This window comes from Lycorma delicatula, chromosome 11, assembly GCF_047948215.1.
Source record: "Lycorma delicatula isolate Av1 chromosome 11, ASM4794821v1, whole genome shotgun sequence".
Lineage (NCBI taxonomy): Eukaryota > Metazoa > Arthropoda > Insecta > Hemiptera > Fulgoridae > Lycorma > Lycorma delicatula.
This window is the reverse complement of record NC_134465.1, coordinates 51,693,682-51,706,856: the sequence shown is the minus strand read 5'-3', so window position 1 is coordinate 51,706,856 and position 13,175 is coordinate 51,693,682. Positions and strand designations below refer to the sequence as shown.

At 30.5% G+C, this 13,175-nt stretch overlaps 1 protein-coding gene across 1 annotated transcript in view; it reads right to left on the bottom strand.

The window, feature by feature from the left end:
* The window catches only part of LOC142332313 (nose resistant to fluoxetine protein 6-like), a 155,216-nt gene that overhangs the window by 54,329 nt on the left and 87,712 nt on the right, over window positions 1-13,175 (bottom strand). Inside the window, exon 2 of the mRNA XM_075378676.1 lies at window positions 8,347-8,496. Within this exon, the coding sequence (XP_075234791.1) occupies window positions 8,347-8,488 (142 nt within the window). The 5' untranslated portion in view covers window positions 8,489-8,496. The remainder of the gene's footprint in view (window positions 1-8,346; window positions 8,497-13,175) is intronic.

Sequence of the window (13,175 nt, the reverse complement as noted above, 5' to 3'; positions counted from 1 at the left end):
ATGCATTGTGTGCTGTTTTGCCTGACATAACTAATTTCAAATGTATATAATGGAAGGTTCATTACATGCATTTGAATCTACCTCGAAATCTATTCTTTGCAGATCCTAAATCTAATATATCAAATAATATTTATATTTTAATCTGAGCCAAATTTTATTAAATCAACCTCAATAAACTTATTTGAGATTCAGGTTACCTTATTAGACACTAAGCTAGGATATATTCTTAGAGGTTGTCTTCTTACTAAAATTAAATATACTATTACATCCCTTTTTACAAGTAACAATGCAAATCATTCAACTATTCTTTGGAAAATACATGATTCTGATGTTTCAGTTAATGAAACTTCTGCATATGAAACACACTTCCAACTTAATACCACTAGGAACAATCAAGGCAGATTTATAGCCTCATTACCATGTTAATCTGATATACTTTGGCTAGGTGATTCTTTCATTAATGCTAGAAGTAGGTTCTTATATGTGGAATGAAGATTATGCAACTAAATAATCTTAAAAGGAAATATTCTGCCTTTATGCAAGAATATTCAAGGTTAGGTCATATGTTGCTACTTAATTTTGGCAATTTATTAATTGTTGAATCGATATACATTACTTATCTTGTCACCAAGTATTTAAGCCCACAAGTCTTACTACTAAAATGCGAGTTGTCTTCAATGATTCGGCTAAAATCAGTAATGGTTTATCTCTTTAACACTATTAGTTGGGCCTGTTGTCAAACATGATTTATTCCCAATACTTTTTCTTTCTTTTTCTTGCTTAGCCTCTGGTAATTAACATTTCAGATAATACTTCAGAGGATGAATGAGTGTAAATGAAGTGTAGTCTTGTACAGTCTTAGTCTCAGTCTTGTACAGTCTCAGGAATGGTCTTCGACCATTCCTGAGATGTGTGCTTAATTGAACACTGGTATCCTCAATCTAGTATTAAAATCCATGTAAAAATAACTTACTTTACTAGGACTTGAATGCTGGAACTCTTGACTTCCAAATCAGCTGATTTGGGAAGCAAATTGTTGACCATTAGATAAAGCCAGTGGGTTAATTACAAGTGAAAATGTGTATTGTCAAATACTAGTTTAACTTATGACACTAATTTAAAATGCGCATTTTGTGGCGTGAATCTCTAGATCAACTACAACATTACTTAGCCACTAGATATCTAATTTAAATATCAAATGAAAACCAAAGATTTCCCATTAGCATGTAATGCTATTAATAATATTTGTTTTATTTCAGGCTCTGACCATCTAAATGAAGCTATCGCAACTAAAAACTGATGTTTTTAATTTACTTCCAATGCTATGGTTTTCCATTTCATCAATGGTTCTCTAACAACAATAATATTGCTATTCCTGAGCATAATTGTTCTATTCCTTTAGCCCAGGAACATGAGTTAATGTACCTTAGGCATTTTATGGAACAATTCTACAGACAAATATTTCAAATTGCTCAGTCTATTGATACTAAAATTTATACTAAAAGAATTGTTCTCTTATTGCATGAGTATTTGACCCATTAGGTCTTATTGGTCCTATTGTTTTCTATATTTATGCAATCTTTATGGAACTTAGAATTAATTGGGATGATAGAATTGGGATGATAGATTACCCACAATGTTACCTCAATGGTTTAAATTATACAATCATCAGTTGCACTGAATTGAATTAAGATAAGTCATCCAATAAATTCAACAATGGCGCTGAGGTTAACTCAACCCAAATAGACTTATTTTCAGATGCCTCCATTAAAGGTTACGACTGTTGTATCTACACTTGAACTTTATTTGCTAATCAAAAAATTTTATGTAATTTACTTTATTCTAAATCAAGACTTGTTCCTTTAAAGAAAATAACACTACCAAGGCTTGAATTATCTGATTGTTTACTACTCTCTTGTTTATTAGTGAACGTAATACATAAATGCTCTGAATATACATACTGATGAAATAAATTTTTATTCAGATTCAACAACAGGATTGTCCTGGATTCATGAACATTCATCTCCCTGGAAGGTGTTTATTAGTAATAGAAGTACTGAAATTCAAAAACACTTCAAATGCTAAATGGCACTATATTAAGTCGTTGGAAAATCCAACTGACATATTGTCTATAGGTTGCTGCAATCCAGGTAAATTATTTGATATGTTGGATGCTGATTTGGTGGCATGGTCCTCCTTGGCTCTTACAATTTTTATCTCATTGGCAAATATTTATATTAACTTAAGGCAAATCATATCCATATTAAGGCATATCAACAGCTTTAGTACATATTGTTTTAGTTGACTACACACAAGTTTTCATCTTTATATTAGCTAACTGGTATATTCACCTATTGTTTTTGATTTATTCACAATCTTAAATTAAATCTGACCAAATGAATCACACTGGTCATTTAACTACAAGAGAATTCAATCAAAACCCAACTGTTTCATAAAAATCTCATGTACATTTAAGTGATGAAATAAACATAAGAACCAATTATTTCTAACCAAAGTAAAATCATTTCATTGACCCATTTCTGGATGACTTGGGACTATTACGAGTGGGATGTAGATTACAACACTCCAATTAGATAGGGTGTAGATTATAACACTCCAATTAGATAGGATGTAGATTACAACACTCCTATTAGATAGGATGTAGATTACAACACTCCAATTAGATAGGATGTAGATTACAACACTCCAATTAGATAGGATGCAGATCATAACACTCCAATTAGATAGGATGCAGATTACAACACTCCAATTAGATAGGATGCAGATTACAACACTCCAATTAGATAGGATGCAGATTACAACACTCCTATTAGATAGGATGCACATTACAACACTCCTATTAGATAGGATGCACATTACAACACTCCTATTAGATAGGATGCAGATTACAACACTCCTATTAGATAGGATGCAGATTACAACACTCCTATTAGATAGGATGCAGATTACAACACTCCTATTAGATAGGATGCAGATTACAACACTCCTATTAGATAGGATGCAGATTACAACACTCCTATTAGATAGGATGCAGATCACAACACTCCTATTAGATAGGATGCAGATCACAACACTCCTATTATCCTTCACTCAAGGTGAATATAACTAAATTATTATTGCTGACCATTTGTCTTTTACCTTCTGGTATACAATTAATGCATCATTCATTATACCAGAATGAATGAATTTTACATTTTAATGTAAAAACTAAAGTGCAACAATTAGGTCAGTTATCACCTTCCCATCCATTCTCTCTGTGCAATAGACTATGGAGGGTCCACTTATAATTTGTTATGGCGGGCAGCGATCCAGATCCATAAATAGATCTTTTCACACTTCTCACTCAGTACCGTCATTCATAGCAATACTCAAGAGGTTTATTTTACAAAGAGGTATTCCTACCCAAATCTTTTCTAATAATGATTCCAACTTCTGTTCTAAGAATATTTTATATGACCTATTTAAATTCTTAAAATAGGAAAACTAAAATCAAACATTCAACTCTTTTCACCCATAAAAACAGTCATTTATTCCACCCTCTTTACCCCATTTGGGTGGCTTATGGGAGAACACAATTATGTGTAAAATATCATCTATGTCATGTTTTAGAACAATCAATCTTGAACTTTTAAGAATTATATATGGTTTTGACACAGGTTGAGGCCTGTCTTAATTCTCGTCCAATTTTTACCCTTTCTACAGATCACAGGGACCCAGAACCACTATCATCTGGATATTTTCTTATTGGTTGTCCACTTATGTCTTTATCTGAACCAGATTACAAAGAAGTTGAAATTAACTGCCTAGGTCCAATAAATTCATCCAATCCATCTGGAAATTAAGGTCTAAGGACTATCTTCATTACCTTGAACAGAGAAATAATCCCTTCGCGTAATCTTGTCTATTGGAGACTTAATTTCTAAGGAGAACTACTCACAAAGGCAATGGAAATTCGGAACTATTACTTAAGTTTATCCAGGCCCTGACCACTTAGTTTGTCATTGATTTAAAAATTGGTAATGGTCATCTCCAAAAACTTGTGCATAAGTTGTGTTTGCTACCAGTTACTAATTGAGAATATTGTTAAAATAATTTTATTGATTATTATATTTTATTGTAATTTATTTATTGTATTTTATTAATGTGCTTAAAATTGTGACTATTATGATAAGCATTATGATTATTCTTGTTACATAAATGTGGCTATCTTTAACTATGAGAGCATTATGATATTCTTATATTATTCTTATTGTATTACTATTTTTATACATTGTATTTATTTGTGATTACTGTATATATTAATAAAATAAGTAAAATAAATGTACTTGATTTATCATGTATTACTGAATCATATTCATAATTTTTATTTATTAGTATAACTAACTATTGATATTCTCATGACTAAACAACCATAAGAAAAACTTCTTTTTTGACCCCATTCCTAAATGAAATTGTCCATCTACTTCCATACATCATCTAATTTGGTATCAAGAATATCCAAAAACAACAAAAAATAGTTTTTCACCCCCATAAAGGAAACAGGGGTTTTGAATAAGATCAAACACCATAAAACATCTTAGTTACATGAATTAAATAAAAATATATGAAAGAAAAATGTAAACGAAAGAATTTATCTATGGTTTGAGTAAATTTTGAAATAAAGAACCCATAAGGTCTAAATTTCATCAAATTGGTACATCCAGTCTGGAGATTCCTAGAAAATTTCAATGCTAATTTTTTTTTTTATCTAGAGGATCATGAAACGTGAAGATTTGCAAAAATTAGCATACTTTTAGATTAGCATACTTTTAGATTAGCATACTTTCACTTTCATAGAAAACTGTATTACTGCATGTAAAGACATAAAGATGTTTTTAGTCATTTGAAAGATATAATGTAAAGATTAATCAGTTTACAGAGCATGACAATGAAATGTTAATTCAAGGTAAAATCAAATTTTTCGATGAAAGCTGGTTTTTTAGTATAAGGTTTTATATAAGGACAACTTATAAAAAATTTAATTTAAACAATCGCGTAACTAAATTGATGTAGTTCACATTACATTTTAACATACTATAATATGTAAAACAAGTAATTGTTTCTATATTAATCTTAGAATGCAGATTTATTACTAGATCTCCTTGTACTAATTTAAAAACAAAAAAAAAAAATTGCATAAATAGTGCATTTAAATAAGAGAAAAAACTAGTTTATATTTTTTATATATCAAGCATAACTCATAATTAACTAAAACAAATATTAGAACAATTAATTACATAAAAAATATTTAGCATAAAAAACCTTTCTATAAATCCAAAATTAAGACATTATAGTACAATTGTAAAACTACTCTTCTTGTAAGGCATAGAAATTATAAATTTAACTAGAATAGAAAAAAAATCTGCTCTAGAAAGGAGTTTTAAGGATTTATGATACAAGAACAACACAAGTCCTGGAAGTAACAATAAGAAAACAATTAAAATTCTATGGACACTTGCTCCGAATGAAGCAATCAAAACTAAACAGATTTTCAGTTAACTCTGGAAACTAGAAAGTTCAAGGTGGCTATGTTAAACAGATGAAAGAACATCTAAAAATGTTCAGCATTACAGGAAAAGACTGTCTAGATTAAAAAGAATACAAAAAGAAAATTCTTGACTTAAAGGTATTCTGGTTTTTGGATTTTTTCTTAAGTAGATTTTCTCCTTTCTCAACTTAAGAAAAACGAGCTAAACAGTTTGAAAGAATGAAGAACTACTGGAAGAAAAAGAAACTGCATGAAATAATTGCATGGTCCTTCACCAATAATATTTGCATTCACAGAAAGAAAAATTTTATTAACAAAAAACAAAAAGTTCATGTCCAAGGTGATTATGAACAGTAAGTAAATTTTAGTTGTTCAGGTTATATTGTCATAATTAACATTACCTGGACAGAGGTAATAAAATTTTTTTCAGGGTGTCTATTTCCGTTCAATCCTCTCCATACCACCAAGCAAGCGAGAAAACAAAATATTCCTTAAGCAAACAACATATTGCCTTAAGCATTGCAATCATCTCTAAAGGGGATTTAAACAAATAATCATATACTGTATAATTCATTAACATTTACTGTAATTAATATTTACACCATATAGTTGTAGCAGGTACTACCAGGTTTGAACAATGATAAAACACAAATCATTGGATATTAATTTCTCATTCTGCATCAGTTTTGTTACGGATCTAATTGGTAATGTTGATAATCCAGCTAGTAAGAACAATCAGAGCTTTTAAGTATAATTGCTCCAGGCACAAATCTGGTTATTTCTTTAGTTTTGATTTGGTGATCTTTGAGATTAAAATCTTATAGAACATTAAATCATGTATATATATATCCTCGTCTTATAGATAGAACATTATATCATGTATATGTCCTCTTTTAATGAGACTATTTAGTCCCAAGAGAAATTACTTTATATATGTGTTGTTATAATCCCTGAAAAGCAGTAATTTAGCAGTGAAAAACTTCTATTTAACTGCTTCTATGGCAGTGAAATGTTTTAGTGTTATTAAACATAGATTTCTTCTAAATGCTTCAGGCAATATGATAAAATGTGCTTAGCAAACAGCTTTCTCATAAAGATCTTTAAGGTTAACGTCATAGAGATCTTCAAGGTCATTAAGTTGCATTCTAATTTGGTATGCAATACTTATGTATCAGTTTAAATGGTATACAGAATAGTATGGATACTTTTTTTGTAGACAATTTTGATCTTGCTACCAAGCAACCGGTAAATCATTGACAAATAACAAAATAGGAGAGATTATATATTAAGTAGTTTAGATTCTATTTAAGATTTCCATATTAGTTTCAATAATAAATAGTAGAGATTCTGATATTAATGAAATGCAAAAACAATAGATGACTTAAGGTTATTGACCAAGCGTTTCTATATAATAAAAGGATTTGTGGCAGTGATAGTCACATCACCAATCTCTGTGACAAGAGTGGTAGAATCTCAGCCTTCATTTGGAAGTCCTGGTTCGAATCCCAATCAGGCATTTTTCATTTACTATAAAATTTCCAATTTATATTCACTATAAAATTTGTTACTTTCACATTTACAAGAGAATGTAAATGTGCCACATGCTTGTGGCACACAAGCTTTGAGCTTATGTGGTGAATTATTCATAAAAAAAATAAAATTGAATGGATCAAAAAACTTGAAATATGTTTTTTGAAAACATATTTTCTACTTGAAAACTTCTACTTTGAATAATTGAATACTGTAAACATTAATTTTTTACAAAACTTTTTTTGTACACATATGATATATGTAAAAATTATTTATATATAAATTATTTATTTATAATTATTAGGATATATTATTTTATAAAATTTATTTATGGCTTGTTTTATATATTTAAATTTTTTTTAAATATTGTAAATTAACCAATATTGTAGTAGTAATAAAGTAGTATTGTAGTATTGTAGTAGTAAATTAACCAGTATTGTAGTTAATATTGTAGTATACCATTAATTTCAACTGGTAAATAGAAATGACTTATTTTACACTACTGTTGCTATTTACCAATTGAAATTTACTAGCTAGATTATAGTATCATTTTTTTTTTATTAGTAAATAAAAACACAGTGTTAAAATAAGTACAAACTGTCAAATTCTATAGCAGTGACAATATTTCTGCGTTTAATTCATTTAGATTCACATATCCTTTCAAGGTTGGTTGGTATTTTTTTATACAATGAAAAAATAATTTCTCATAATAAAAAAAAAAGCGTATGGTGACAATAAATCAAGATGACTGTAGTTTCCAGTATAAATAAATTCATTTTAATACACCCGTGTCTAAAGAAAAATTAATAAAAATTTAGAAGATAAAAGAGAAAAAGGATTAAATTTAAACATGACACAAAAAATTAAAAAAAATTTATAAAATCTTATAACTAATATTGTACAAAATTTTACACAAATAAAACTTCTTTTTAACTAATCTTATATAGAGTTCATAATAATTTCATTACCTAATTCAAACACTATCATGACATTTATTATATTAACATTCAGTCTCCAAAAGGCTGCCTCTGATGAAGTTAGGTTAAGTTCTGAAGAACTTAACCCAACTTAACTTAACCTTAAAAAAACAAGTTAAGTTTTTTGCACTTTCTAAATTTAAAAACTATTCATTGTATGAATGGTATTTTATAAGAAAAAAAAAAGTTAATTTGACAACACTCTCATATGACACAATAACAATGTCAGTGAATGCCGAAACAACACTATTGTAATATTTATGAATCTACAGTATTTATGAATCTACTTACTTTGTACAGCCCATAAAGTAAGGTTTTTAAGATGTTGTTTGTATTTCAATCCATCTTTAGTACATCCAGTAAAATTTTCTTTTTTATTCAACAATGATGAGGGTGTATATTGGGTTAATGCTTCATGTAATGCATCACTCATCCATACATCTGAAAAATAAATTAAAATTATCATATTACAATGTAAATTAATTTATTTTACATAGTTATATATTTTCAAATAACATTGATGAATAGTCATGTATTATTGAAAAATTATGGAAATGAACATCTAATACTAGGTTCTACAGAATAAAAGTTGTGAAATCCATCTCTCCATGATCGAAAGGAAAATGATTGTGTGACTTTGTTAGCATACTTTCTTTTTGTTTTTTTTTTTTACATTTTGAGGGTCATGGATCTTGTTTTAACTCCAGGACCACCATTAGGTATTGCTTCAGAGGATGAGATGAATAAATAGTTTGTGAAAATACTACGCCTGACCAGGACTCAAACACAGGACCTCCAGATAGGCAAAGATGCTACAACCCTCACCACAGAGGGTCATGGATCTAAAAAGGTTGAGACACTGATCTAGAATGTAAACCATCATTTATCCTTGGAACCACATGCAATCTTGACTATTAAATGAGCGAGAAGGAGGAGGCACTTCTATCCTCCTGAAGACAAGCCTCCTCCTGAAGACAAGCCGAATATATTTGCAAACTATGTGGGAATGCAGAAGGTAAAGGAGAAAATTATTACATCAAACATTTTAAAGGGTATTCTCTTTGAAGTTAGTGATGAAGTCCATATTGTACTTATTCTCTTAAACTAATTCTCAATTTCGGTCAACAGGCCTTCACAGAATTAAATGTAGGCCTTTTGAAATTCAGTTGAACATTGCAGTTAAACTGAAAGGAAAGAGTAATGAATAATTACGTACTTTGAATTATGTACTTTGAATGATGTACTTCAAATGAGGAACATAGATGGTTTATATTCTAGACCATTGTCTCAACCTTTTTAGATCCATAACCCTCTGTGGTGTGGGTTGTAGCATCTTTGTCTATCTGGAGGTCCTGTGTTCGAGTCCCGGTCAGGCATAGTATTTTTACAAACTACTTAATCATTCATCTTATCCTCTGAAGCAATACCTAATAGTGGTCCTGGAGGTAAAACAAGATCCATGACCCTCAAAATGTAAAAAAAAAATGTATAATGAATATTAGTGACGGGTATGACCATGCATGTATGAAATGTACAAATGTGAGCAATTTACTTGATATGTATATGCTCCTTGTAATTTGATCTGCTTACATAATATTGCTGTGAAAGCATCACGCTCAAATATGCATATGATCATTTCAACATGTGCTCTCAGCAGTATAAAAGAGGCAATAAGGGGTTGCAGAATCAATGTCAGTTTATTTCTAATGCTAGGTGAGCATCACGTTCAAATATGCATATGATTCATTTCAACATGTACTCTCAGCAGTATAAAAGAGGCAAAAGGGGTTGCAGAATGAGTGTAGGTTTATTTCGAATACTAGGTGCGCATCTGGTGCCTTTTTAAGTTTTTTAAAAGCTTAGTTTCATTAAAAATAATCAGTGTTTTTTAGCATGTGGTCAAACCATGTAATTTTTTTTTTCAATCAGATTCTATGCAAAATGGATAATGTGAACAAACAAGTGAGCCATATTCAAATTATGGTTTTGCCTCATTGGATGGAAACCAGTTTTTTATTATAATTTTTTTCTCAAATGATTTCATTATTGTTTACATGTAAAACTGCAAGCTAATTTCACCACCCCTCCTTTCGTATCACCACCGCTCTTTTTGTATCACCATCCCTCCTTTTGTATCACCACCTCTCCTTTTGTATCACCACCACTCCTTTTGTATCACCACCCCTCCTTTGGTATCACCCCCCCCCATTCGTATCACCATCTCCTTCTCCATTCATATCACCACCTCCTCCTTTCGTATCACCAAAGAAATTACTTGAGGATCCTGATCCATACCATATGTTTCATCCTGATCATACCTCTCTCTCTCTAGGGAAATATCCGTTGCTGATCTTGGGAGAAGTAACACTGGATTATCCTCCTTGTGTCTCTTCAGTGCTCAGAAAATCGTGCTCCACGTTACACTGTTAATCCTGTTTTTTACATCAAACAGGATCACCGCCAGAATAAAACGCATATGTCTTGAGCCCGATCTGGCATCCCGGAAGTTGATCATGACTCTAGATATATCTATAGCTGACGACCTGCCCTTATGGAAGCCAAATTGGAGGTCGCTAAGACCGTCAGTTGCCTCCAGCTCTTGGTTGAGTCTGTTAACCAGCACCCTCTCAAAAAGCTTACCTACATAACTGAGCAAGCAGATCGGCCTAAAGGATTTCTAAATACTGAAATTCTAGGAACCCAAATTAAGGAATAAATAAATTTGATTTCTATTATTTTTACCTGATAAATTGAATAAAACTGCTACCAGAACCATATCTTCAGTCTTTTCTGGTTTACGTCGGTTAACCAGAAAAATTTGTTGTCTAAAACTACTAATAAATGTTAAATAACTACTAATAAATGCGTTAAATTTATCAAAACTTGTAGAGAATTTAATACTTTGTAAACGGAACCCTCTTAATCCAAATCTTTTAATCCGAATGTGTTAATCCGAATATTCTGTCAATCAGATCCGAATAATGTTTTAAAGGATAATCTGAATAATCATTTGTATAAAGGATTACCACTGTTTTACTAAACATTTTTTCTCTAAAAAAAGATAGTTAAATCAGTAAAGTAAATAACAAATAGGTTTAATGTTTTTTTTTTTTGTCTTCTGTCATTTGATTGGTTTGATGCAGCTCTCCAAGATTCCCTATCTAGTGCTAGTCGTTTCATTTCAGTACACCCCCTACATCCTACATCCCTAACAATTTGTTTTACATATTCCAAACGTGGCCTGCCTACACAATTTTTCCCTCCTACCTGTCCTTCCAATATTAAAGCGACTATTCCAGGATGCCTTTAATGTATTCAACACATTGGAAAGGTTTTTTTAAATAAGTTTAACAATAACAAATTCCGTTAACAAATTGAGAATATAAAAGATAACTGTTCTTTAATTTTTAAATCCTGCTTTAAATTTTAAACTTACAATAAAATAATAAAAAAAATTTGAGGAGTTTACGTTATTTAAAAAATGAAAGGTATTTACGCAATTATGCAGGTTTTTTAATAATTTAATCATAGAAACATTCATAATTTTCAACAAGGATAACTAGTTTTGTAACTTGACTATGATATTAAACAAAACAAAAATTATTTCATTTGTCGTATATTTATTATATAAAGTAATATAGTAGTAGTTAAGATCCCTGTGAATTACAAAAATTATATCGGTTAAGATAAAATCTAAACTCTTTAAGTAATCTGTAATCTAGCATCTAGCCTTCAAATAATCAAGTCAAGTAATCAGCTTGAATAATATTCAAGTAATCAAGTAAGACCGTTAAATTAGACCGTAATCCCGGTGGGGGATCCCTTTGGGGTTTCTCACTTGAGGCGTGGCGTAAAGACAAGAGTCCCGGTGGGGAGATTCCTTTGGGATACCATCATTAGAGGCATGGCGCATAACTTAAGACAGAGTCGCACGTCCTTCAGTAGGGTAGGATAAATATATATACATTTTACATGATTAGAAATTCTATATATATATATATATATATATATATATATATATATATTTTTATATATACACATATGTATGTGTACAAGGAAGTCATGTGGTGTCCACATCAGATTTTTGTTTTTTTGTGTGGATGATTATGAAACATCAGCCAAATGCTTTAATTACGCTCTCTGTGGGACCCAAAACATAATTAAGATCTCATGCACAGACATAATTTTGTCCTTAATAGTGAAACCAATTCAAAAATACGAAGCTAAATTAAAAAAAAAATTATTTTAGGTACGGCCGTAACCTCTTGTTAGATCAGGGCTAAATTTTAACAAGTGTTTAAAAAGTGTTCGTTTATGAAAGTTAAAACTTTCGTAAACGAACACTTTTACGAGTTTTATGAGTTTATAGTCAACCGTTTTGGGAATACATAAGTAGTAGTTAAGCTAATTTCATTAGTTCGATCGATTTATCATTTCAGTACAGTAGATTACTGTACCCATTATACCAAAATTCGAGTTATTAAAGAGAATTTCCAGTTAAACAATCAAAACCGTAGATATCATTTTATTATACAGAATGATTCAGAAGGATAAGGCAATACTTTGACAATTCATTCTAGAGGCTAAAAATAAAAAAAAAAGTTCATATAAACATAGGTCCGAAAACACTTCGTTAGCGAGTTATACAGAGTGAAAGATTTCGCCCGAGTTTCAGTTCCTCTGGGTAAATTAAGGCTTTCTGAAATTCTGGAAAGGTTAATTAAGGGGCAAATTCAATTGTTTCTTATGGTTCTTGAGCTGGAAAATCGAAAAAATAGGTCCCAGAACTGTATCTCTTTTAGTTTCTAAGATATCCCATGTAAAACGCCAAAATAGGGTCAAAAAACACATTATTTTACGTTTGACGTACAATAACGTTGTTAAATTGGCAATAAATCATACATTTTTTCAACATAAATTGTAGAGAATTTAATTATAAGAAGAAAATTGATGTAAATAATGTCAACAAAAAATAAATGAAATTTTAAACATGTCGACTTTTATTAACAACAAAACCGACGAAAACTTAGAAGAAAATGTTACAAAAAAAGTAAACAGATGTGTCTAGTAGGGCCACCTGCCCAGCAGCCACCTGCCCAGCAGCTACTGACAGCACGGAA